A 27,913-nucleotide genomic window follows, 5' to 3' on the forward strand; every position below is an offset into this window, starting at 1 on the left:
CATGTTACCACACTTCAAGGTGAAAGTGTATTAATTATTAATATCATTATTGTTATTTATAGATGTGTTTTCAAACCAGCGAGACAAACTTAACAGTAGACATGTAATTTTCAGTCTTGACCATTCAATCTTGAGCTCTGGTTCATTGTTGAAGGGAAGTCGTTTAAATCATTCATGACTTTCATTGAGTCAAAAACAGAACTATTTTATTGACAAATTTATTGAAAAGAAATTGTCGCAGAATATATATATTTAGATATTGAAATGAGTGTTGCTTATAAATTATGGAGTACAAGTGTTATGAACAAATATTAATATATAATATCTACATGTGTTCATTTACTAACATAACATTATATTATAGGAGTAACAGAAAAACTGGAAAACAGAATCAAATTTTAGAATATGTTATCTGTTAAGGATACTACGTACATTGAACTTTTATAAAAAATTGCAGTCTTAACATGAATTATAAATAATACAGTAAACAAATTATATGAAACGGCACGTTGTAAGCAGAGCTGCTTCACTTGGGTAGGCATACATGCAGCTACAAAGTGTGGACCTCCCTATATTTCCAGATAGGTGCTGTACTATGTCACCAACTGTATTGGAGACTTGAGAAGGCAGATAACATTGCCCTGGAACACAATTTTGGCAAATTTTTATGCTTATGCACCAGGGACACATAAAATAACATTTTTTGTGACTGGCAGTTGTTTACATTAGTTTCATGAAATAAAATGACAAAAATTGTATTATGTTTCAAATTTAAATTTTTTCTTTTTAACTGTATATATTTATTTTTAAATAAGGTATTTTGAGCAACTGAGTTTTAAATCCTAACTAGGTTCACTGGCGTGTCTGGATATGGGACCCAGCCCATACAGAATAAAACGTTTAAAATCAACAAACACCTGTGGTATGTGAGAAGACGTCTAATCCAAAGCCAGTACATAGTTGGTTGCTCAACATAGATATCATGTTTACTTGCGTCAGCTCCCCAGTAATTCTTGGCACCAGGTTACCAGGTAACAGCCCTGCCATGCTCTGTAGAATTCACAGGTATAATCAGTGGCGCAGCCCCAAAAAAATAAGGGGGGAGGGGGTTTACCCAAAAAATTTTCACAAAAAACTTTTTTTAATTTTTTTTCTAATTATTTTTTTAATTTTTGGTTTAATATCGCGACCCCCTAAACCCCCTTGGCTGCGCCACTGGATATAATAAATGAAAAAGTTGGATAAATGATGGCACCAGAAGTTATATTATCAGTGTGCTCATTATTTACACCTAACGCTTGATTGTGATTTACCAGGTGTGTAACTTTAACAACTGTTGTTTTATCGGTATATCCTGTCTTTTCCTTTAAAATATTTCTAAATCTTCCCTACCGTAGTCGAAGAAACGAATAAAAGTAATTGTTATATAAAAATATTATAACTTTGTCAGTGGTATTTTTTTGTACGGATGCAATTTGAACAACCAATTGGTGATAAATAGGATAAAAAGATTGCTGTTAATTGTCTTGGCAAAGGGTCCACTTGACACAATGTTAGCAGCACCAAGGTTTTAACCATACATTGTTTGGTAATAAGGTTCTCTAATCACTGTGTTAAAGCGTTAAATTGCATTGCAATATTACGATTGTGTATCTCGAATAACCATCACCTGTTTCATTGTTTCTGGCGCAACAATAACAACAGAAGTTGCAACTCCTTTGTGGCAATCATGGAAGTTTTCTGCAATAAATTTTAGGGCAGATACTGTTGAAGAACTGTCATAAGATGGTCCTGTAAATTGCATCTGCGAGATTGAGGTCTCTAGATCAGATAAATCTGTCGTCGATACTCTTCCATTAATAGTCCGAATGTAAGGTGGGTAGAATTCATCGTTGGCTCCATATGTGACTAACGTGACTTCAACCTGTTTAAAACAATCTGTTACTTCTGCTACCAAGCATAAGATAATGTAGTATTTTTTAGTATGATATAAAAACAATAATTTGATCCCAAAACTGGGCAAAACTTTATCAAGGTTTATACTTTAAACAAGAAAAAAATCTAAATAAATATTCACAGAAACAGACAATCAGTGCATATATTGATAAAATATTTGTAAAGTTAACTATATAATATATATAAAGTCTAAAACATATATTTTACATTTTCCATTCCTTCAATAGCTTGTTGTACTATTTTACGAAGTATAACTTTTGGATTCATGGCCACAGTATCGTTGCTCATTGATATTGCAACGATAACTCTTGGTTTAGTTAACTCAGATGAAACAGGATCTTCCATTCCACAAGTTGCTGTAAAACAAAACAAAAAAGACAAAAATTATGTTTTCACTAAAAAAAAACTGATTTACTTTTCAATTAAATTATTAAAATCATATTTCTGTGCATGTGCTTTTTTCACATTGCATTTTAATTTGTTTTGGTTAGTTTATTAATTGTAATTTATCATGAGTTTTTGTTTGTAGAGTAAATAGCCATCCTGGTTGGCTGGCTGGTAAAGGATTGTCCCTTTTGTTTGGATTTCGCTGCCGCATGCAGAACTCGGTAATGGGTTTGCATACGACTTCGCAAGCGAATTAGCATGCCGGATACTGTGTACAGCCACCTTAACTCTCTCAAAGTCTTTTGGAACCCATTTTTATTCAGGGCCATTTTAACAACTGTCACTTTGTTGTTGATTCCTTTCTCTTTGTTGCTTTAAATATTTATGGTATTTGTTATCAAAAACAGGCAAATAAAACTATTTAAAGCAAACGTTATAAACTTGGGGTAATAACCAACACCTTTTAAAATATTTTATCCTTACTGTATATCAATTCAATATGACCTTAGTTATTGTAGTCAAAAAGATAAATAAAAATTATGTTGCGTGATACTGTACTCACTGCAGTAGCTGTATTTATTAATGGGAAACCCCTTATACTGTAAGTCAGCAACCAGCATGTTAGTATATTTGCAAGTATCCTCCCTAGTTGTGGCTTTGGATGAACAAGCTTCTAGATATGCATTGTACAGAGATGTAGATACTGCTGGTATGTTCTGGAACCTTGCTAAGACACTTTCACAAAGAATGTAGTTCGCTGATTGTGGATCAACAAATGGGATAATATCCTGGGGATTTAAATTAAGTAATTGAATGAATGAATGAATGTAACTTACTTTATCCTCGCGTGGCCGGAAAATGACAGTCGTTATCACAAGGGTTTAACACCTTGTGCCAGCTTACGAGTTACCATGTATGTTACTTTGTGGGTGATTATTTTTTCTGGATTTTTTCATTTTCTTTATGTATGGCTGATAATTTGGACAACCCATTAGTGACCACTGGGTTGGAGCAATTGTCGTTAAGTGTCTTGCCCAAGGACACATACGCCCACAATGGTAGCAGCGACGAGCCTTGAACCCATTACCTAATGGTTACAGGCAGGCGCGCTAACCACTACGCCACGGCGCCGGACTGGAATTATAATGTTATTCTTGGTGATGTAAGAACCCAAGTTTTACCAGATGTGCTTTTATTATTTAAAAGTCAAATTCACTGAAAATTGTTTAACTATATATTTCAAAGAAATCATTAAAAATTCTTTCATTATTTAAAAATAAAATTCACTGAAAAATCTTTATTAAGTTAAATTCAAACCTAAATTTTTAATAGGGGTTTTTAAACATTTTAAAGAACAAATCCCTAGAACGTTTGGATATATTTGCGGCAAGCTAAAACTGAAACAAAAGTAAAACCTGCAAAAATTTAGAATACCACAATATTTAAGAAACCTCTTACTTAAACCAAAAAATCAAACTTTAATATTATATTACAGCAAAAATGTACAAATATATAAAAATAAACCTCAGGTGTGAATTGGCACTCGGGGTGTCCAGTGATTTCGAATGCGTTTAAAAAAGTTTCCTCATTCTGTGCATCAGTATTATCCGGTAAACCACGCGAATGAACAGGTCCACTTGCTTCAGGCTTCCCAACAAGACCGCGCAAGATTGTGTCCGTATGTTTGTTGATCTGTGATTAATATATATATGTATTTTAACAAAAACCAATGCCAGGACAAAGTGGTCAGCTTTCCAACACAGAGGTTCAAGGTGAAAAAAAACACATATAGTATGGTGGGGAAAGATAGGACCTTTTTCATTTTCTCGTCCTATTTTGGTGGTAAACAAGGGACATTCTAAGCATTATAAAACCGTATCCCCACGACTCCCATCGACCGTTGTTAATTTTTGTTTAAAACACGATCAAAATATTTGGATATTATATTCTAAGGGTGTCCTATCTCCCCCCTCCCTACTATTTTATAGGTTTTAAAATTCACCCACCACAAAAGATTAATAAGTGTCATTAGTTATTCATTTCCTCGTTCTAAGTCCACTTTAAAAGTAGTGTAATATAGTTGTTGCATATTTTAAAATGATGTTTGCTTTTTAATACCATTTAGAATGAATTCTATTACCTTCATGCTAGCAAAGATAGTTGCAAAGTCATTTTCTTGATCAAACGTCATTCTCATTGTTGTCATTGAGCTTTCACAGTTAATGCTACCAAGTCCATCTCTTGAACATGTTGCCAGGCCTTGTAGGAATGGAAGATCTAATGGGGTTTTTGTGGTTTCCGACAGCATTTGCCAGATTGATCCTGCCCTGTCTATGAAAATTGTCTCGTTTCCCATACCTGTATAAAAAAAAGAATTATCAGGTTTAGATTCTGAACCAAATTAACTTAAACGAAAGTTTGAAAAAAGTATGGGACTAAACTTTTTCAAGCACTTTGTGCCCACTCATGAGTTACCACAAAAGTAAATTTTAATATTTTTGTTTAAATTATTTTCATTTTTTAAGTATAACAAGCACAAAGACAGGGCCACAATGGCTGTTGAACCTAAAACCCATTTCTCTGGTGTCATAAGCCTCAGAGACAAGCGCTCTAACCCCGTGCCATAGCACGGATTTATAAAAAGCTCTTACCTAAAAATGCATTGTCTGCAGCCAGCATTGCAATTAAATATCCCTCATCAACATCCGTCATTGAAAGCCAGAAACACTCAGGGTTTCTTGGTCGGGGAAAGATATGGAAATGATTGTTGGTTGTGATGAATTGTCCTTGGTCAGGATAAAAGAAACCTACAGCTGTCACTGTGAAAAGTAAATTGAAATCAGAGTTGTGACATAAGCCTTCTATTTCACCATGCATAGTGGATTAATACCCCTTACGCAGTTTTTGTAGGTGGAGACCTATTTTATTTTTTAACTATTTTATTTTTTATTCATTTTTTTACTGTCAGTTTAAACAACCCTATGGTGACCACATTTTTGAAGCAAATGGCATAAATCTAGAGACAACTTGACAATATTTTAGCAGTATTGAGTTTTGAACCTGTATCTTTTATTTAGAAGGCATGCTTTCAATATACTATATTTTAGTTTAAATTTTTAAGTTTATTTTGTAAGTTGTTCTAGTTTCTAAATATCCGAACCTACTAACCTGTGGTTGTATCAGTTAAGTTATTCATAAGCAATGAAGGAATTTGTTGAAGTGGTAATGTATTAAGGAAGGCAGATGGTGATACAGCAAGTGGGTTTTCAAGCAACTGCTCAAGCAAGAACTCTCCATCATAAATTGCCTGAAATAAATATTTTGTTATTTTAACAAAATAAAATTTTGGGGTTTGGAAAATACTAAATAGGTCAAGTTTAGTCTAAATTCCAGGACCCATGTTATGCCTTAATGTTGTCCTCACTAATTTCATAGAAATACGAAAGCTTATCGTGTTTCATTTATTATCAATTACAAATAATCTATTCCTTTACAATTTGTCTCCGCAATTGTTTTCCATTATTTATATCCTCATAACTCAGTGAACACACGTGTGCGCTTTTTCATGTAACCTTGCGTGTTTTTGCGTTGCTTATCTATTTACTTTTATATTGTCCATTTCTAACTGTTTTTATTTAAATAAAGGTTTATATAAAAACAACAGTTAGAAACACTATCTCTCTCCGCTTCAGTGGTATGCAAACATTTTTAGTCGGCGCTCGGCATAGTGGTTAGCGTGCCTGCCTGTAAGCCAGAAGTAATGGGTTCAAGGTTCGACGTTGCTACTATTGTGGGCAAACGTATCCTTGGGAAAGACACTTAACGGCAATTGCTCCAACCCAGTGGTCACTAATGGGTTGTCCAAATTATCGGCAATACATAAAAAAATGAAAAAATCAAAAAAAAAATAATAATTACCCACAAAGTAACATACATGGTAACTCGTAAGCTGGCACCAGGTGTTAAACCCGTGTGATAACGACTGTCGTTTTCCGGCCACGCGAGGATAAAGTAAGTTACATTCATTCATTCAAACAAGTTTTCCTGTAAATCCTAAATTGAAGACAACCAGCACTAACCACATTAATAGAGATGTAACTAATGGATAATAGGCACATATATTTTCCTATAAATCAAAGTGAAAATTAGTAAATATTTTAAACTTGTAACTTTAAACCCAACCAAAATGAATGAATGAATGTAACTTACTTTATCCGGCCGAAAAACACCAGTGGTTATCACAGGGGTTTAACACCTCGTGCCAGCTTACGAGTTACCATTTATGTTACTTTGTAGGTGATTATTTTTGGGGGATTTTTTTTATGTATGGCTAATAATTTGGACAACCCATTAGTGACCACTGGGTTGGAGCAATTGTCGTTAAGTGTCTTGCCCAAGGACACATACGCCCACAATGGTAGCAGCGACTAGACTTGAACCCATTACCTCTGGGTTACAGGCAGGCGTGCTAACCACTATGCCACGTCTTAGAACCCAGTACTGACTATTTGTATAATTTTAAATTTAAACACTCTAGAAATAGTTTGAAGCCTAGAATCTATTAACATGAATCAGTAGAGGTGTAACTACTGAATAAAAACTGCTAACTTTTATTACAAATAAAAAAGGCACACAAATAAAAGTCACAAATAAAAGTTACTGAATATTTTACCTTGAATATTATTCTCAAAGTTTGTTTAACTGGAGTAAGATCATAGAAACGTGGTTCTGAACCATGCTGTAGTTGACTGCCAAGGTAATGGGTAATCTAACAAAAATGGTGTTGTATTATTTTTTTCAACAAGAATATTATCCATAGTGTTTAGTGATCATTGTTCTGCCTTTAATTTCCACATGTTAGTTATTTCAATTTAAAGAGAATAATGGTGTAAAAGGTAAAGTCCGTATACCACGAGTGTTCTGTTTTTTCAGCTAGTGCCCCTTACAAGTTACCACATATATAACTTTGTAGGCGATTATTTGCCAACAGTGGTAACTGTAACCTGATTAGGATATCGTAGCATAGATCAGCAAAGTTATGCATTTTTCTTTAATATGATCTAATATTTTGATATGATCAAATTAAAAATCAAAAATAATGATATGTTATGCTACATACCATCATTACATTATCTTCCAATTGCCTCAATTGCTCAACCCATACTCCAGTCTCTGGCAAGCTGATTTGTCCTCGTAAAACCGAGCCAATTACATCTTGAACACTTTTTCCTAACTCTCTGAGGTTCATCTCAGAAAGAGTGTCTTTGTAAACTGTAACTGATAAACTGTTTGTAAAATGTATGAACTATCCTTATTATTTACGTTTCTTCATTTTTAGAACAGTGGTTCTTTATCATAAAATTATTTTGCAGAAAGATTTTCTTTCAATAATTTGATTAAAAAATGGTTTTTACTTGTTTAAAAAACAAGAACGAAAGCTTTATTCTACTAGTTTAAGAAAGTATATTGCGGCAATTGCTCCAACCCAGTGGTCACTAATGGGTAGTCCAAATTAGGTGTATGAACACATATGTTATAACGATTGTTGTTTTCCAGCCAGGCGAGGATAAAGTTACAATCAATCAAATTGTAAAACTTTATCAATCAAAAAATGTTCAAGAGAACCAATGTTATAGCTAATACAAACCAGCCACTGCTTCTGGCATGACATTGAGAGCGGTGTAATGAGTTGACCACGCTTTATTTATAAAACTGCTGTCAAACGTGGAAACAAACTGCCAGAGTTTAGAAATTGTCTCCATGTTTTCTTTGCCGCTTGCCTGAAATTTCAAACATTTTTTGTTCAAATTGAAAATTATGGTAACAGAAATAATTGTTTTACCAATTGTTGGGCAGTTTTAGTTGCAATACACTCTGGTTCTTCGCCACAAATTGAAGAAACGAGTTGTAGAAATTCAATTCTATTACGCAGATGTAACTGTGCGTTTAATACACCTATGTTTTGTCCACCGTATGGCACTAGAGACAATGCAGGATATGAAGAATATGCAGTTACATCATACGTTGGGTTTTCAAAAGAAAGTGAACTTGGATTCAATGTACGCTGAACGGCAGTTACATTTCCAAATCCATGTTTGTTCTGCACTGGTGTTTCAATGCCTGACATTAAGCTGTAAGTGGAGTCTCTGCCCAATTTAAGTATTTTCAAGCTTTGAGGAGTTGTTTTTGCCATCAAGGACCCGGATTCATAATAGTTCATCATTTCTGGTTTATGTACATGTATGCCAAATATTAAGTTCCTAGTTTTTTCTGTGTCATCTTCTGCCTTTGAGTACGTTAGATTTGTTTTTATGTTGTAGTCTAAAACATTGTTATGGTCACAAGTTGAACCCGCGAGTAATTGATAAGATTCGGTCTGGTCATGGCTCCAAACCAACTGAACTTCTTCAAAGCATTTGTAAACTCCTAACCACGGCTTATGTGTGAGCATTATGCTTGAGGGGGAGAGTTTTAACGTGATATTGTCTGAAATATGTGAGACACCATTCTCATTCATTACTAAGGCAAGTAATTTTGGACTAAGTAATGTTGCTAGAACACTGGGGTGGCTGTGGCAAGTTAAAGCTGCTGAAACATGGTTACTTTTCACGACTAAACTTGCAGAACCAGATACAGCTAATGATTTAACCTCCATTCCAAAGCAGTAGTTGCAAAGTTGATGGGATGATAGTTTAACATATGATTTAAACTGCTTTACTAAAGCAAACATAGTAGCATTGACTTGACCCTTGCCAGTAATGTCCACATCAAACCCATAAGTTTCTGTCAATGGTTGGTCAGGAGAAATACGAACCGCATGATGATCCGTTGTCCTCACAGTGTTTATTGTGATGCGTTCTCTTGGTAAAAGAAGGTGACTTTTTACTGCAACATTTCCAACAGAACTGGAGTTCACTGACCACTGACCTGGATAAGTTATTATTAAAGTTTATGAATTACAGAATTAAGTGCTATGGAATACCGAACTGACAAAAGTCAAGTTTAATAAATTGTATTCTGTTACATTTTGAGATTTAATCATGTATTGTAGTTTCTTTTGTTAAATACTTAATTAGGTATTTTTGTCGCCGTGGCAAAGTGGTTAGTGCACCTGCCTGTAACCCAGAGGTAATGGGTTCAAGGCTCAACGCTGCTACCATTGTGGGCGTATGTGTCCTTAGGCAAGACACTTAACAGCAATTGCTCAAACCCAGTGGCCACTAATGGGTTGTCCAAATTATCAGCCATACATAAAAAAATAAAAAAATCCCCAAAAAAATAATCACCCACAAAGTAACATATATGGTAACTCGTAAGCTGGCACGAGGTGGTAAACCCGTGTGATAACGACTTTCGTTTTCCGGCCACGGGAGGATAAAGTAAGTTACATTCATTAATTACGTTAATTTTGCTTTGACATATTTTATTTAAATGGCATTATCAGTATCTTATTTAAATTTATTATTTGGAAATCTTTATTTCTTATTATTTCTACTTAATACTTGTTTACTGCCAAATAAGAACCTACTCAATATATTAATATAGGTTTTGATTGTTATTCATACAAGATAGTATAAAGAGAGAACAAAAATGTTGTCACAAAACCACTAAACACTCTGTAAAAATACACTTTATTGGTATATAAAAACCTAACAATGCTGCCATTTTTTGGATTTTTTTGGAACAACTATTAGCACTGCCATTTTTTGGGGATTTTTGTTGAACAATTTATCTGTATTATCAGGTACCTTGGAAAAACTGTGTTGTAACTGAAGCCGTCCAGTCGTAATCTCCATAAATATTCCCACCAGTTAACATCATACGTGAGTCAATAAAAGGAATTCTATCTGTGCTTCTTTTTGGCTGCATTTCAAACAGAACTGTTTTTCTGAAAACGCTTGGAGATGCATTGGGATTGGAAAACCAAGTCGAATAAAGAGATATTGTTTCAAAAGAACCTAAAAACATATCGTTGTCCGTATTCTTGACGGTTATGTTGAAATTTCGACCCGTATCTCCATTTTCAACAATATTTTTCGCTGACCAAATCACAGTGAACAGTGGGGAAGATTCTCTGTGATATACACCAGGATACATCTGCATTGAAAGTTTACAGATCAAAATACATTTTGTACCTTAAAAAAGTATTTAGTGCAAAAATCATTTTGTTACACTATATACAAAAAATCTTAGCAACAGTATAACACTAGCAGAATAATTAGACATGGGCCAAATCTGGCCTACAAACTAAGGTTTTGGGTATTTTCCTGGTTTTATTTATGATGAATTGAATGAATGAATGTAACTTACTTTATCCTCGCGTGGCCGGAAAATGACAGTCGTTAAAACATGGGTGTTAATACACCTCGTGCCAGCTTACGAGTTACCTTGTATGTTACTTTGTGGGTGATTATTTTTTGGGGGATTTTTTATTTATTTATTTTTTGTATGGCTGATAATTTTGTCAACCCATTAGTGACCGCTGGGTTGGAGCAATTGTCGTTAAGTGTCTTGCCCAAGGACACATACGCCCACAATGGTAGCAGCGACAGGCCTTGAACCCATTACCAAATGGTTACAGGCAGGCGCGCTAACCACTACGCCACGGCGCCGGAATTAGTCAAATATAGTTTTTTTATAATCCCACAAAGCACTATATACATCAAAACAACCAGTGTTGTCAACTTTTATAAACTTACATTAAAAACTGATCTATAGTCGTTGAATTCATTCACTTTAGGTATATGGCCGATCATTGTCATTTTAACCGTGTCATAACTTCTAAAAACACCTTCAACATCAAACGCTGGCAGGCGACCTGCCTGACCACCATCCTGTAGAAAAATATCAACATTGTTACACTGTTATTAAAACTGTTCAATAGTTCTAATAAATATGCCATTACTGCCACACATGATAAAAGTCAGATTAAGCACATTTTGCAATTTATCATTTGAATTGACATTTTCGGGGTAACAGGCCAACTAATACATTGTTACTCATACCTTTCCCAACAATTTAAAGTCAACCCACAAAGTAACATACATGGTAACTCGCAAACTGGCACGAGGTGTATGAACAACTGTGTTATAACGACTGTCGCTTTCTGGCAACGCAAGGATAAAGCAAGTTACATTCATTACATACAATAATTCAAACTTTGTATTTTTTGAAACCTACAGTAATTCAGCGATGATGCCAACTGTTACATATACCTTCCCAACAATTCAAAGTAAATAATTCAGATACTTAACAGTTGCCGACAGGCATGTTATCAGTCTAAGAAGCTCTTCTTACAATTGATATAATGTGAAATTAACGATATAATGTGAAACGATGTAATGTGAAATTAACGTATTTATCCTAGCATGGTGGGGCAACGGCAGTCGTTATAACATGGTTTTTTGTTCCACATTTGTGATTTAATGACTATGTTTTTGTCACTATATTTCGACTTGGGTATTTTAAAATTTTCTGAATTATTTGATTTCTTCTAATGTGGGAAAAATTCTCTCACCTGTGCCATTACTTGCTGAAAAGTTTCTTGTTCCTTAGTTCTTTTAAAAAACAAAGTCAGCTGCGTAGTTGGTACCATCCCAGTAGTTCTGTTGCAGCTTGAAAATAAACTTTCAAGTTTTGCAGTTCTGCTGTTCATGTTAACAAGCAGATTACAATTCATCAACCAAACTCTGTCAGTGCCTCTTTTTTTCTCAAATCTAACTTCATGCAAAGCAGGAATGTAGTTCAGACTGAATGTAGATAGCGGTCCGTTTTCCTGCAAAAATATACCATTCTGCTGTTATTTCTACATTTAACTTATTTTTTAATAACTGATCTTACAGCACAAAAAATCAATATAGACTTACTGTGATACAAGATCAGTTGAAAAATAAAAACTTTATGCTTTAATTTCTAAGAGGCATTCTATATTTTTCCACAACTTAACAGTTATTATAATACAGGTGTTCTGTTTCACACACCTCGTGTGCTTACAAGTTACCACAAATGTAACTTTGTAGGTGATTACTTTTTCAATGTTTTTAATATATGACCGACATTTCACAATCTATAAGTGATCACTGGGTTGAAGCAATTGCTGTTAAAACTAGCATTATCTGGGTTAAAAGCAGACATTCTTACCAGTGTGCTAGATGAACAACATTAATATACAACATTTACTAATGCTCGAAGTGATAAAAATTTTATTTCAATTTTACAGCTTAAAACAATAAAAATTTTTTTTAATTTTATAGCCCCGAACGAGAAACAAATTATTTTAATTTTGTAGCTCAAAACGATAAAAATTTTATAGCTTAAATCAATAAAATAAAATTATATTGCATTTATTTGTTACTATTCTACTCATATTCTCACCGTTACATGAACACCCATTGAAGGTAACAATTGGTTGTTAACTTCTGTCATCATCGGCCCCCACTTTATTGTCATGTCTTGTTTTCTCAATGAATGGGATTTGAAAAGATACTCAATGTTTAGTAAGGATTTGCTGCATCTCTGTAAAATGTTCTATTTTGGTTCGTGGCATTGAATGAATAAATGTAACTTACTTTATTATCATGTGGCCGGAAAACGACAGTCGTTATAACACGGGTGTTCATACACCTTGGCCAGCGAGGTTACGAGTTACCATGTATGTTACTTTGTGGATGAATATTTTTTTGGATATTTTTATGTACGGACCACTGGGTTGGAGCAGTTGCCGTTAAGTGTCTTGCCCAAGGACACATACGCCCACAATGGTAGCAGCGACGAGCCTTGTACCCATTATTCCTGGGTTAGAGACAGGCGCGCTAACCACTTTGCCACGGCGCCGCATTATAATGCGATAACGGAGGTCAAATTAGTTGGAAAAATAAAGACAAAAAGTAATGGTAAAATAAGAGCTAAAACAATATCAATGAAAAATATTAAACTGTGGCCATAATTCCTTTAGAATGTATTTTACATTATTCAAGGGTGTAAAAGGTGTTCTTTATATTTATTTTTTATAGCCTTTATTAATATTGGGGTCGTATCGTAAAATTTAGATGCATTTAATATAAAGAATAACACATATCAAACTTAAGGAATGTGGCTGGTTTACCAGAGTGATATTTCTACTCTAATATTAAACCATGTTCTTAAGATTTTAAAGGAAAATTATAATTAATTAAATGGATAAAATATATTTTCTCTTACCCTGGCATAAACACCAAAATCGTTGAATATGGTGGAATAAACACATCTTCTTGTACTTCCATCTGTTACATTGGTTGCCCACTTAGATGGGGAAGGAAACACCCTTTTATAAAAACAAGGCATAAACGCTAAACCTTTTATAATATCTCTTTTAGTTAAAGAACAAAATTAGCATATGAAATCGGGAATATAAAAGAAAATTGACCCATATGAAAAATTAAAAAAAAAACAGTCATACACAGACATAATAAATGAAAAAAAACATCTGAATAAAAGTAACTTGTTTGTCCTTGTGTGGGGCGGGAAAATAGCATTTATTTTATACCACAAGTGTTTTTTTTATAAATCTTGTGCAGTACCATCTATGTAATTTTGTGGGTGAATAAGTTTTGTTTTTTTATTTAATGTATGTGTGACTGAATTTGGACAACCTATAAGAGACTGGGATAAAGCAATGAATGTTAGGCTTCAAGGTAAGCTATTGTTTTAAGCAGTCAACGCTTTGATATATTAATAACTCTATTCGTCTCTTCGATTACGGTAGCAAAGGGTTTGAAATATTTCAAACGAAAAAACAGGATATATCAACAAAACAACAGTTGTAAGAACACGCTTACAGTTAAAAACATAATTACATTTAGTGGGAAGAAAATAAGCCTGGTCGCTACATATAAAAATATCTAGAATTCACATACTGAGAAATGTTATTACCTTGCTTTAATGATTGTTTTGGGAAATGTGCTCTTTATCCTAATTTCTCTTGGTTTAAAATTTATCTCCGACAACCCAACAAAAGTCGTGTTTGAAAATAGTTTGAGATGTAAAGCTGATCCACATGAAGTGCTACGTGGAAATTCTATTCTACGTTCCAATGAAATTCTTGTATGCACCCTGAGAAATATAATAACGTTTTTATGGAGTACAGAAATTAATGGAAAAAAATACTATTTATTTGAAAGTTAGAGAAATGACATATTTTTCATATTTAAAATAAAAATTTGTTAAATTAAGTTTACTTTTTTGCAAATATTTTTATGATTTTGTTTAATGTATTGCATTTTTTTATAAAATTTTTACTTTTTTGGTAAATTTTTATATTTTTATTCAATATGTATTTAAATAAAACAAAAGATTTTTAATCTTAACAATAAATGTTTCTTACATTGGACTTAATAGGTTTGATTTTACGGAGCCTCGTCCAGTGTAATAAAGTTTCTTAATTTCCACCATTACATCAGCAGTAATGTGCGCCAGAAATGAGACATCTATGTTTGTTATAACAGGAATTCCAATCGAAGTCGGAATGGCTGATTCAAAATGGACTGGATTTCCCATTAGCATCTGGTTGATGTCCATACCACTTTCAAGCTTTTCAAACAGCTGTATTAGAAGGAATGGTATATTTATATCAGAGTTTTTAAACTATGTAATAAGGCACGGTGGTAGTGAAGAGTTCCGCCTCCCCACCTTATTTGCTAACCACTAACCCCTAACCACTATAACCACTAACTACTAACTACTAACTACTAACCACTAACCACTAACCACTAACCCCTAACCCCTAACCCCTAACCCCTAACCCCTAACCCCTAACCCCTAACCCCTAACCCCTAACCCCTAACCCCTAACCCTAACCACTAACCACTAACCACTAACCACTAACCACTAACCACTAACCACTAACCACTAACCACTAACCACTAACCACTAACCACTAACCACTAACCACTAACCACTAACCACTAACCACTAACCACTAACCACTAACCACTAACCACTAACCACTAACCACTAACCACTAACCACTAACCACTAACCACTAACCACTAACCACTAACCACTAACCACTAACCCCTAACCACTAACCCCTAACCCCTAACCCCTAACCCCTAACCACTAACCACTAACCCCTAACCACTAACCACTAACCACTAACCCCTAACCACTAACCACTAACCACTAACTACTAACCACTAACCACTAACCACTAACCACTAACCACTAACCACTAACCACTAACCACTAACCACTAACCACTAACCACTAACCACTAACCACTAACCACTAACCACTAACCCCTAACCACTAACCCCTAACCCCTATAACCACTAACTACTAACCCCTATAACCACTAACCCCCTAACCATCAACACCTAACCCCTTAACCTAGGGGTCCAACATAAATAAGGTGGAGGGGGGGATTCTTCACTAGCACCAGTTGGGCAATGCCTGAAGACAACTTAAAAATTAGAAAAAAACTTAGGCGTGTATTTAGACAATTTAAAAATTTAAATTCGTGCAATCTTAACACATTTTAATAGTTTGGAAAATTTTTAAATATGGCTTTTCATGAATCTGTTGCTGCATACAGATTTATGAAATCCAAGCGTATATTTAAATATGTTTAAAATTTGCTATGAATATTTAAAATTTAAATTAAATAGGAAAAAACAGTGTCAATATCTACACTATCTAACAAAAAATCATTTTAAATTACTATTTTTTACCCCAAATAGGCAATTTTCTTAGGCAAGAAGAAAACCAGTAATTACAACTTTCCACCAAAGAAATAGTGAATTCTTACTCTTAAAAGTTGTTTAATGCTAAGTTTCTCCACTTGTGGAACCTCAGCTAATGATGACAAGTCAGTGTCAACTCCCAGAACCTTTAGTTTCATCATTGGCGTTTTTTGTGTTTGAAGAAGTGTCCTTGCAATACGATACTGGGAAAAATTAAAAACATATTAATATAAAAGTTATATTTTTTTAATATAAATATAGTAACACTAGAAGTTGTGTATTTTAATTTTTCGAAATATATCTATAAATTTTCCAAAAAATAACCCGGCCGAAAATATTTTTTAAACTAAAGTTTTGTTTTCCATACTGCTTTGTTGGGTTATAGGAATTTTTTAGCAGAAGATCTGTTTATAAGAAGTACAAATGCCATGCAACACCAGCAGTGGAATAAAAGATAACATGCTTAGAAACATGTTATAAAAAACTATGTATGTTAACTACATCTTTACAATGTAAGTTACATGTTTAGCAATTGATTTTTTTTTAATTTTAATTACGTGCTCATCCATTAGAGCCATGCTCTTTTATTGTCATTCTCACCTGCTCTGTTATCTTATCCATGTTGGTCTGCTGGGTTTGAGACAAAGGTTTAGGTTTGACCAACACAGGCTCCAGCCACTTAAACAAAGGAATGTTCAATAACTCATGCAATGTATCAAGGGGCATCACACCCCCATGGCCAAGCAAAGGTGAGATTATTGACAGCAGCCGTCCTGTGTCAATACTTGCCTCAATAAGGGAAATTTTCTTCTGGTTTATCTGGAAAATATAGAGCATATACTAGGTTGGGGAATGAGACACTTTTTCAGTGTATTTTTAGATCCCATTTGGTAGTAAACAAAGAACATTCAAAGAATTATAAAATTGCATCCTCATGACTCCCATATACTGTTGTTAATTAAAAAAAATTCGATCAGAATATTTTAATATCTTGTGCTAAAGGTGTCCCGTCTTCCCCACCCTACTATATATATAAACATGTTCGGACTTTTATCGTGACGTTTATAAATTGATTATTATTTTATGGCGACTTACCTTTTTCGCTGAAATTTTTATGTTTTTGTTGTGTATAAAGCAAGACGCTTTAGACATATTCAACGAATTAAAAAAAAAATTAAAAGTATCAATTCTTGGTAAAAATGGTAACAGTATGCCACAAATCCGTCGTTTCCCAAAAAAATTACAGTTACACGTACTTAGTAAGATATGGCTTCTTTCATTCATATTTTTATGTTTTTTATTTTGTATGAAATTAGACACTTCAATCATATTCAAAGAAATAAATAAATTTATTTTAAAATATCAATTCTTGGTAACAGAAAGCTACATATCAGTGAAATTTGTTTTTCCCAGTCAAAAAGTAAAGTCATGCTTTCGAAGATATGTGTTATTTTATTCATATTAAGATTTATGAAAAAAGATCATAACAGTATAACTGCAATTTAAATACATTCTATTGAAAAGTTTGACATAATATGATTACCAACCTCAGTGTGGACTTTTATTTCTGCAAAAACAGGGAGAATATCTTTGGAATAAATTTTTAAATCACTCGTGCAGTTTAGTTTCTTATTTATTATTGGAATCACGACTTCTTGTGTTCCAGTATGCTTGAAAATTGTTGCTTTGGTGAATGGTTGGCCACCATTTTCATTCGCCCATTCAATGATTCTTTCTGCGGTGCTGGAAAAAAACATCAATGTGTTCGTTAAATTCTTTTATTACACTTGCATATCTTTTAACTTATATTTTTTACAAACAAAGTTTTACAGAAACAAAGTTTGCAGTAAAAAAGTATGAGAAAAAAAGTATCGTAAAACAACAGCTGTTATACTAATACGTGATCTTGTATGTTATCTATACTTTTATAATACAAAATGAACATTAACAAATACAGTCTCTTAAAACAGTGGTAACAAACTTTTTTCTGACGCGACCCTAATTTTAAAAATAACTGCAAACGGTTGTTGTACGCGACCCCATTTTCTGCGAGATTCAGATAAAGTTAATTCAAATAATTTTAAAACACAGACAATTCTTATCAGTCTAAAGATTATACACAGCTGCAAAGACATCTTTCAAAAAAATCCTCTTAAAGGTGGCTGTACACAGTATCCGGCATGCGAATTCGCATGCAAAGTCGTATGCAAACCCATTTCTGAATTCCGCAAGCAGCAGCGAAATCCGGACAAAACGGACTAATTTCAGATACTGTGTACAGCCACCTTAAGAATGTTTTATCAATGTCACTGAATTTATGGTCAGTTGTGGTGACCCGGAATACGTTCAGGCGACCCCATTGAGGGTCGCGACCCACGTGTTGGGGACCACTGTCCTAAAATAACCAAGTATTCTATATGAGTTAGGACTTGGGTTCTATGACAGTACCAACTGAAGGACTTGGAAATTAGACTACAGTTGGCTGAGTTGGCTAAAGTAGTAAGGACTTTAAGTAAACTATATTAGAATGAGTGAATTATACTCTAGTTGCAAAATTACAATTATAAAACGATTTAACAACACTTACTCATTTGAAATTGAGCTGTGTTGAGAACCAGACATAAAAACTTGTGATTTTAGAAATTGTGCAACTAATTCTCTCAAACCTCTTGGTTGGTTGATGTCTGAAGCTGTAATAAGAGGGTTGATCATTAAACATTTTAAAACAACCCACAAATTTTGATCTTTATATATATGAACCACAGATGAAACAACATTCAAATATTATAAAATACTTCACTAAAATTTACACAGCGCAAGTTTAAATGTGTGTAAGGCAATGGCACATTTTTTGAACTTAGAATGCTCGCCTCTGAAAAAATAGAAATTCACACACATATTAATATACATGTGTGAACTCATAAGCTGGCATAAGGTGTATAAACACCTGTCTTACAATGGCACATTTTTTGAACTTAGAATGCTCGCCTCTGAAAAAATAGAAATTCACACACAAATTAATATACATGTTAACTCATAAGCTGGCATAAGGTGTATAAACACCTGTCTTATAAAGACTGTCGTTTTTCGATCACGCAAAGATAAAGTAAGTTACATTTAAGACGACATGGGTTCAAAGCTTGAAAGGGACGCAACAAACACTGTAGGTGTATGTCCCTTGGACGAGACTGTTACGGCAATTGCTTCAACCTATTGGTCATTTATGATTTGCCCAAATTGGCAGTGATATAATCACTAACAAAGTTACATAAGCAGGTACAAAGTATTTAAATAAAACACACATGCTGGCCAGCTGTAAATATGGTATGTTACTTGGTAAAAAACATTATCATGTTATACTTACCAACTTCAAATACACTTAACAGTTCAGGGTTGGTGGGCGCATTCATAATTAAAACAAGCAAGGCTGCCATTCGTAGCTCAATGGGTTTATCGCTGTTTTCAAACATTTGTCTAAGCTGTCTTCTCACCTGTTCAAAACCAAAAACTGTTAGCAGGTGTGTCTTTGTGAAAGACCTTTTACACACACTTCTACAGCCCAGTGATCACCGATGAGTTGAAAAAATTTTGGCCAAACAAATAACTATGACCCATAAAGTTACAGATTTGGTAACTTATGTATATAAAATATGAAATCCTTTTAATTTTTAAAGTTGTTTTACCACATTAAGATACAAAAATGTCATTCATATATTCATTCATTTCAAATAAGTAACTTTTTTATTAATAATTTAATTTTTTTTCATGTGTAAATTTTTTTTTATTAATTTGCATTCATTCATGCAGTAAGCTGTATGTTTTAAATTGTTGCCTGATTAGTTAAATTACCGGTGGAGATGTCATAACATGTTCGTTATTCATTGCTTGTATCGCAGCCAGGGCAATAGATGGTGGTGCATTGGAAGCACAATCTGATAAGTCTGTCATTGCTTCCGGTAAATCTTGCATAAGAGGGGAAAGAGATTTGATGGCATAAATTGCAATCTTTTCTGATTCATCGTCTGAAATATAAGCAATGTAGTTTCAGATTGGATTATACAATGTTACATTGCTTGTCTATGCATATTGTAAAGTATCATTACCTAGAGAGGACAATGCACATTTGTTGGTTACAATGTTATGCAAGAACTCTCGACATTCATCCACTAGCTCAGGTGATGTCAATATAGATGGTGAAGTAATGTGATTGTTCACAAGCTTTCCCAGTGCAAGTACAGTCGAAGAATCCAGAATTTCAGTTGCATAATACTGCAAAAAGTTCTAGTTATAACTTAATTTTGGGCAATATTTTTTTACACATAGTTATCAACAGTATACAAAATGTCCCAAAAAATAATCTTTACTGCAAAACATTATGCAAAAATGAGTGCATTTTTTTAAGTGTTAAGGTTATTTGGAATTAATTGCATAAGGCTTACAAATATGCTGCAAATATTAAATTCAAATTTGAAACAACCTATTTGTTATGAGGTATTAAATTATAAAAATTTGATCTTCCTTTTGTAAATCGGTTTTAAGTACCATTTGTGATGTAACCGCATTAAAACATCTTTAATTTAAAAAAAAACATTTTTTCTGTATTGCAATGCAAATGTATTGACAAATAACCAATGTTTTTACATTTACTAATTCTTATCCTTGCGTTTTATCCTTGTGTTAAAACAACTGTCGTTTTACTGTTAGTTTATAAGTTTGTCTTAAAGTCATATTATAGAAAAAAATAGAAAAAAATTTTAATAGAAAAAAAAAAAATATGACTTTAAGACAAACTTATAAACGTGTCGACTGTGAGGCGGCCATTAAATTAACGTTTTGGTTAAAACTGCTCGAAGCTTAGCTTGGCCAGTGGCGTTTATGTCTCTATAAGTGGCTATCATGACACTTGTTTGCTCAGTAACAACAGAAGACAAGCAGTTGCATAATACTGCAAAAAGTTCTAGTTATAACTTAATTTTGGGCAATATTTTTTTACACATAGTTATCAACAGTATACAAAATGTCCCAAAAAATAATCTTTACTGCAAAACATTATGCAAAAATGAATGCATTTTTTTAAGTGTTAAGGTTATTTGGAATTAATTGCATAAGGCTTACAAATATGCTGCAAATATTAAATTCAAATTTGAAACAACCTATTTGTTATGAGGTATTAAATTATAAAAATTTGATCTTCCTTTTGTAAATCGGTTTTAAGTACCATTTGTGATGTAACCGCATTAAAACATCTTTAATTTAAAAAAAAACATTTTTTCTGTATTGCAATGCAAATGTATTGACAAATAACCAATGTTTTTACATTTACTAATTCTTATCCTTGCGTTTTATCCTTGTGTTAAAACAACTGTCGTTTTACTGTTAGTTTCCATCTTTTTACTATGCTAATTTAATATGACATTTGTAAGTGTAATAAAAAAATTAAAATATTGTTATATTGTAAACACTGTTAGGACAAATTTACATAGAGTAGGGTGGGGGAAGATAGGACCCCTTTTCATTTTATTTTCCCGTCCCATTTAGCAGTAAACAAAAAAATTCAAAGGATTATACAACTATATCCTTACAGTTCCTATAGACTGGTGTTGCTTGTTTAAAACACGGTCAGGATATTCGGATATTATGTGCTGAAGGTGTCCCATCTTCCCCCACACTACTATATAACAACTTAGAAAAAAGTGTCGACATAATAAAGAAACCCACCAACACACGTTGTACTGTCCCTTCTGTTGGGTGTTTTACACTTGCAAGAATATTTAGCAATTGTAACTTATGTTCGGGTGGGTAGATGGTTGAAGCTGTAGTTGGTAGCATAGAAGTAAAGGCAGTTTGGCAACCAAGGTGTCGACTGCAATCTTCAACATTTTTGCACCATTTTGAATCCATGCAATCATTGAGCAGCAGAATCCATAGTTTCCTTTATGAATGTAACAGATTTATACTTGTGTGGTGGTGCATTGACATAATAGAAGTGTCTTATTTTATAGGGGTTACCAAATGTGTAGCTTTGTGGGTGATCATGTTTGAATATTTTAGGCATAGCCAACCATTTGGACAACCAATCAGTGAGCACTGGATTGGACAAATTGTGGTTAAGTGCCTTGCCCTATGTCACATACACCTCCAAATGTGTCAAACCTTAGAACAATATTCTTTGGTCTAGACCCTAGATGCATGTGCTCTGTCCACTCTGCCGTAGTAAAAAAACTTTAAACTTAAAGAAACATTTCTGTATGGGTGAGGTCTTAAACTAGCACATAACAATTTGCAAGAGTTGGTTTATTACCCATAAAGTTTCAATATGCCTATTTTTAACAGTAATTTTGCTTACAGTAATTGAGGTTGTTTGAATGATGGATATGTTGGTGATAATGTGTTCCATACTCCCATAATTGTTTGTGCATTCTGGTTAGCCATCCAAAGTTGCATCTTTGTATATTGCATTGTAACGTCTACATCCATTGCATTAAATATCTCATTGAGTGTAGCTGCTGGATCAAATGTGGATTGTGATGTCATAATGCTCTCCGTCCACTGTGGGCTGTAGGTAAGGTCATCACCTTTGTAGTCGCGCTCAAATTGCGCTACAACACCTGGTGGATAAATACAATAATAGTATCATATCAATAACTGGATAGTAATGTAGGTCAATTTTACTTCGGTGAGGTTATACAGCAGGACAGGCCACTTGACTTGAGATTTAAGCCTGAATTGTCACATTACCCTGATATTTATTGACCACTGGGTTAGAGCAATTGTTATGCCCAATCACACATACACCTATCAGATTAAGGCATCGAACCAGGTATGCTTCAGTTACAATGCAGCGGCATAACAACTCAGTTTACGCACCAAAATAATAAAATGGCTTACAAATAAGAATTTTTAAACACTGATGATCCAAGAATTGATAATCTACCATAAAAAATGAATAAAGAATTCAGTTAAACCATCGTTTCAACTGCCATATGGTGAAACTTTGTTAAGTTCAATGTTGGGTTGAATAAATTATATGTCTAAATATTAACCAAAATATCAGTTCTCAGAAAACAAGTTATGCCTAATGGCAATCTCAGCCGAGAAATATATTCAAAACGTATATAAATACAAAACAGATTTGATAATGATCGTAATATAACTCACTTGGTGTTAACTTGTCCACTGATCGTGATCTGTATACTCTGTATAACACAAGATCTTGTTTCACTGTAGTTGACATGTGGTTCTGCAATGTATATAATAAATTGTTTTGTTCGGGGTATTTTGGGGGGGAGGAAAGGCTGGGATTTAGGCCAGAATTGCCCCATTATCCCTGGTTTAGTGTTTACTACAAAAGAAGAAGAGTGGGCCAAGTGAAAACTGATAAAAAAAAATAAAGTTGATTGTATTAAATTGGGATTCAAAGTGTATGCTGCAAAACTTTTACAAAGTAGGTATAAGAAGATACAAATATTGTAAAGTATGTTTTTAAAAATGTGGTGTGTTGCAAACAGATCAAGAGGATCCAAGTTTGCCATGATCCTTAAAATATAGTAAGACTAAATAAACAAAATCTATGAAAAGGTAACTATTTTAAAGTTAAACTGTGTTAAGCCTGTAAACTGTTTAGAATTCTTTCCTGTAAACGGTTGTTTAAAATAATTTTCTATAAAAAACCATTCAAATTTGATTTTTGTAAAAAAAATTCAAAAATATTTCTAAAATAATACTACCTGAAGTCCAAACTTCTTTAACATAGGAACCTCATGAGTTTCAAAACACGAAGTTCTAAAGATTCTTCTTCCTCTGTACAGTTGGTAGTTACAAGTTTGAGTTGCGTCAGATGCCCCGAAGTGTTCTTCTAACTGTATAAAGTAAATTGTGTGTTTAATAAGGTAGGCTTATAAAAGTGTGCAAACAAAATACAAAAATAGAATATTAATTTTTTACACTATTTTTTATTAGGGCTTTAAAATTTCATATATTATACTATTTTTTAACATGCATTTAATGAATATATCCTATATATTTCTGTGTGGAAAGCAATGAGAGTCTTTATAACACAGGTGTTCTGTTTCAGACACCTTATACTCGCTTACAGGATATTAATTTTAACGATTGCACCGGCAGGTGTATCATGTTTAGGAATTGCGTATTTGTTTTATTATTTATAAATCCAACATGTAACTAATATAAATACTTGTGGCAATTTCTATTAACGTACCTGGTTTTGCAACAAGGTAAACAAAGATGAATCGCTCGCTCCTGTTATTCTAAGTGTTGACTTGCCGTTTTGTATCTGCGGCATTTGATGATCCCTTGCTGTTTTGGTAGTGGTAACATTTCTAGCTATTGCTATCCGTGTCTTTGTGTTAACAACAAGTTTGGTGTTGCCATACCCAAATATATTGGTGGTTGGTATCTGAATGAATGGATGAATGAATGTAACTTACTTTATCCCTATATATTAGTGTGGCCAGGGAAACGACAGTCGTTATAACACTGGTGTTTATACACCTCGTGCCAGCTTACGAGTTACCATGTGTGTTACTTTGCCGGTGATTCTGGTAGACATTAAACAATCTATTTATTATAATTAATTTAACTATGTGAAATAGCTTAATGGGCGAACTCTAGTATATGTTTCCTGGCTTGTTATATACCTTACCCCTTATGGAATAGAATTGCTCAGAAAAATTATATTATGGGTACTGTTGTTAAACTTGTTGAAACATCTCTTAATGACTAGGCTTAATTTTTTAAAGCAAATATTGGTCTGTTGAGTGTCTTATACAGAAAACAGCATTACGGCAGCATGTAGATATGAATGAGTTTAACTTTCTTTATCCTTGCATGGCAGAAAAATATATACACATAGTAGGGTGAGGGCAGATGAGACACCTTTAACACATATTGTCCAAATAGCCTGATCACGTTTTAAAAAATTAACAACGGTCTGTGGAAGTCGTGAGGATACAGTTTTATAAGTCTTTAAATGTTCTTTGTTTACTACCAAATGAAAAGAAAAAAGTAAACGAAAAGGTGTTCCCTCTTCCCCCACCCTACTATATATAGCACTATATAATGATACAGTTGCAGTAGACTGCTACAGTGGACCCCAGGTACAGGGCAAAAAAAGGTTGGGGCCTATAACACATATATTCGTGCAAACATGAAATACTTACATCAACAACTTGCCGTAGTGGGTATTTGATTCCATTATTCTTATACTTCAAAGACAATGTGGATAAAATTCCTTTTTTAATGTTGGCTACATCTGCAGGTTCGTTTTTATGAAGGAAAATTTTAAGGACCTGAAAAATAAATCACTTTTATATAAAAGGTATTTCAATCGGATAAAAAATAAATATGTCATGAAAGGAATTAGTTTAAAAGGTTTGAAAAAGGAAAAAGTAATGTTTATGGTTTTATTATAAGCACCTTGCTTTGTGTCTGGTTATGGTGAACAAAATGCATATTTGTTGCAACTCGACGCCTAAAGTGACGTCACATAACCCAATCCCAATACTTAATTAATCAATGCCAACAGTGCGGATACGACTTATCTCATGAGAGACTTTCCCATGAAAACAAACCCCCCGTTGAACGAGGTTAATGATATCCCGTTTAGCCGATGACAGGCCCAAATCGATTCGCTTTTATCACATGACGTCACACTGCTGTCACGTGATTCTGTCCGCTATGTAATTCGCCTTTTCCATAACACAAAAACAAATAACGAGAAACCACTATCGGCACTGAGACCTCGAGGTCAGTCTAGGTTCATGGCGGGCTCTTACGAGCCTTTGCCCAGCCGTCAAGTAAGCTTTTGCCCGATACCGTATCGTGTACTTGTATACCAGAAAAAGGAATAAAACATAGCAAGATATCATGAACTGTTTGGTTTCTGGTTATAAAAGCAATTAGTACTACAGTAGATATAGCACCCCGCTGAAGCCTGTATATGAAGTCGGATCAGCACGGAGTCATATAATCCAACCAGCGATCCTGTATATACAGTGGGGGCCATATATTCATATATTGTATCCCACTCCTACTCCATTAAAAATTGCTACAGATAATGTTAATGAACAAAGTATCACCTCTCCAGCGTTGAAGTGGAAATACACGGGAAACCTTTGTAATGCATAAGCCAATTTTCTTGAGCGTGGTGACAAGTCTTCTGTATTTAACACAATGTCCTTTGAAGACACACCTTCATGTAGCAAGCAGCCAGACAGCTGCATGCGTGCGGAACATGGTGCGAGGACGTTAAGAATCACACTAACACATCTGTGCAAGGACTAAACAGTTACCATCTATTGTGGGTGTATGTTTGGGGCAATACAATTAACCGCAATTGCTCCAACCCAGTGGTCACTAATGGGTTGTCAAAATTATCAGCCATACATAACAAATTCAAGGTGTATGAAACAGTACACCCCTGTTTTAACGACTGCCCTTTTTCCGCGACGCGAGGATAAAATAAGTTACATTTATTTATTCATACCATCTTTTTTAACCAATATTTATTTAAGTACTAATAAAAAGTAAAACAACCATTGATCATGTTTCTACAGTTTAATATCAGGGGCGCTACAAATTATGCGAATGTGCACGTTTGTAGGTATTTAGCACATAATTAAAGGAATCTACAAACCAATTTGGGGTTTTACTCATAGGGTAGTTCCCCCTAGCTCATAAAGATGCTATATATTTCGTTTTAAAAAAAATAAACGGCAATCTAATTCATAGCATATTTTTTACCTTAATCTGAATCCAGTTGTGTTTTGATTTGTGTCCGTGTGCTGTATATACCCATCGTAACTGTATCCGTAGTTTCGCCCGCTTTGTAAGCTTTGGACCGCTATTAGTAGATATGTAGAAAAGCATTTAAAAATGATGCGGTTAAAACCGATTAGTTGTTTAGTATCAGTACTTACGTTGGCAATCGCCCCCTTGGTACGCAATCTTAACGCTTGAGGGAAAACCTGGGTTTCAAATATTAATTTTTATATATATATAAATAATATAGTAGGGTTATGTAAAATGGGACGTGTTTCATTATATTTGTTTGGCTTATTTGGTAGTAAACAAATTTTATAATGGCAGAATTTCAAATTCTAGCTTTGCGACTATAAAATAGCGGTATCCTAGCTTACACCATAAAACTATAAGGTAAGTAGGGTGGGGGGAGATGGGACACCTTTACACCTTTTTTAAACAATTAACGAGAAAAAACACAAAAAGGACAAGCAAATAGAATAAAAAATTGTCCTATCTTTTCCACCCCTACATTTAGTACGGCGCGGGGAGATGGGACACCTTAAGCAAATAATATTCAAATATCCTGATCGTGTTTTAAACACTTAACGCGAAAAAAACAACAAAAAGGACAAGCAAATAGAATGAAAATATGTCCTATCTTCCCCACCCTATATAGTGGGGTGGGGGAAGATGGGACACGGTTGGCTCATAATATCCAAATATCCTGATGGTGTTTTAAACTTTGACAACGGTGTATGGCAGTCGCTAGGCTACGGTGTGATATTTTTTAAAATGTTTTTTGTTTACTACCAAATGGAACGAGAAATAGAATGAAAAGGTGTCCCTTCTCCCCCCACCCTACTATATATACATATATATATATATTTCAGTGTAACAAAATAAAAAAGCAATGCAACTTACGTAAAGCTTCTGCGGACGCTATTGCGAAAACAAGCAACACCCCGACTTTCCACAAGTCAACCATTCTATGTTTTCCTTTTAAGCAGCAGGAATGTACTTTAAATACTACTGCACGCTTAAAGCCTGTATAGAATGCAATTGCTTCACCGTAAATTTGCAAAATGAAATTA

General features: G+C 34.0%; 1 protein-coding gene across 2 annotated transcripts; it reads right to left on the minus strand.

The window, feature by feature from the left end:
• Positions 1-26,913, minus strand: LOC149724564 (uncharacterized). 2 transcript variants are annotated; one of them, XM_089893128.1, is made up of 35 exons: positions 26,823-26,913; positions 26,159-26,348; positions 25,241-25,369; positions 24,280-24,477; positions 23,789-23,920; positions 23,220-23,301; positions 22,408-22,669; positions 21,780-21,993; positions 20,165-20,330; positions 19,911-20,083; positions 19,426-19,552; positions 18,649-18,751; positions 17,609-17,804; positions 16,662-16,880; positions 16,127-16,264; positions 14,705-14,922; positions 14,254-14,433; positions 13,543-13,645; positions 12,718-12,858; positions 11,861-12,118; positions 11,043-11,177; positions 10,092-10,440; positions 8,186-9,270; positions 7,991-8,123; positions 7,463-7,614; positions 7,016-7,111; positions 5,512-5,650; positions 4,995-5,162; positions 4,484-4,701; positions 3,868-4,035; positions 2,906-3,131; positions 2,164-2,312; positions 1,670-1,924; positions 918-1,050; positions 1-641 (listed from the first exon to the last, which is right to left on the minus strand). In XM_089893128.1, the coding sequence occupies exons 2-35, from the start codon at positions 26,300-26,302 to the stop codon at positions 493-495; spliced, it is 6,738 nt and encodes a 2,245-aa protein (XP_089749254.1). In that variant the 5' UTR covers positions 26,303-26,348; positions 26,823-26,913; the 3' UTR covers positions 1-492. The 2 variants fall into 2 exon arrangements, with proteins under 2 accessions (XP_089749254.1, XP_089749253.1); XM_089893127.1 differs by having other exon boundaries at positions 7,463-7,620.
• Positions 26,914-27,913: the final 1,000 nt, after the last annotated feature.

Source organism: Ciona robusta, unplaced genomic scaffold (genome assembly GCF_009617815.1).
Source record: "Ciona robusta unplaced genomic scaffold, ASM961781v2 AP042729.1".
NCBI lineage: Eukaryota > Metazoa > Chordata > Ascidiacea > Phlebobranchia > Cionidae > Ciona > Ciona robusta.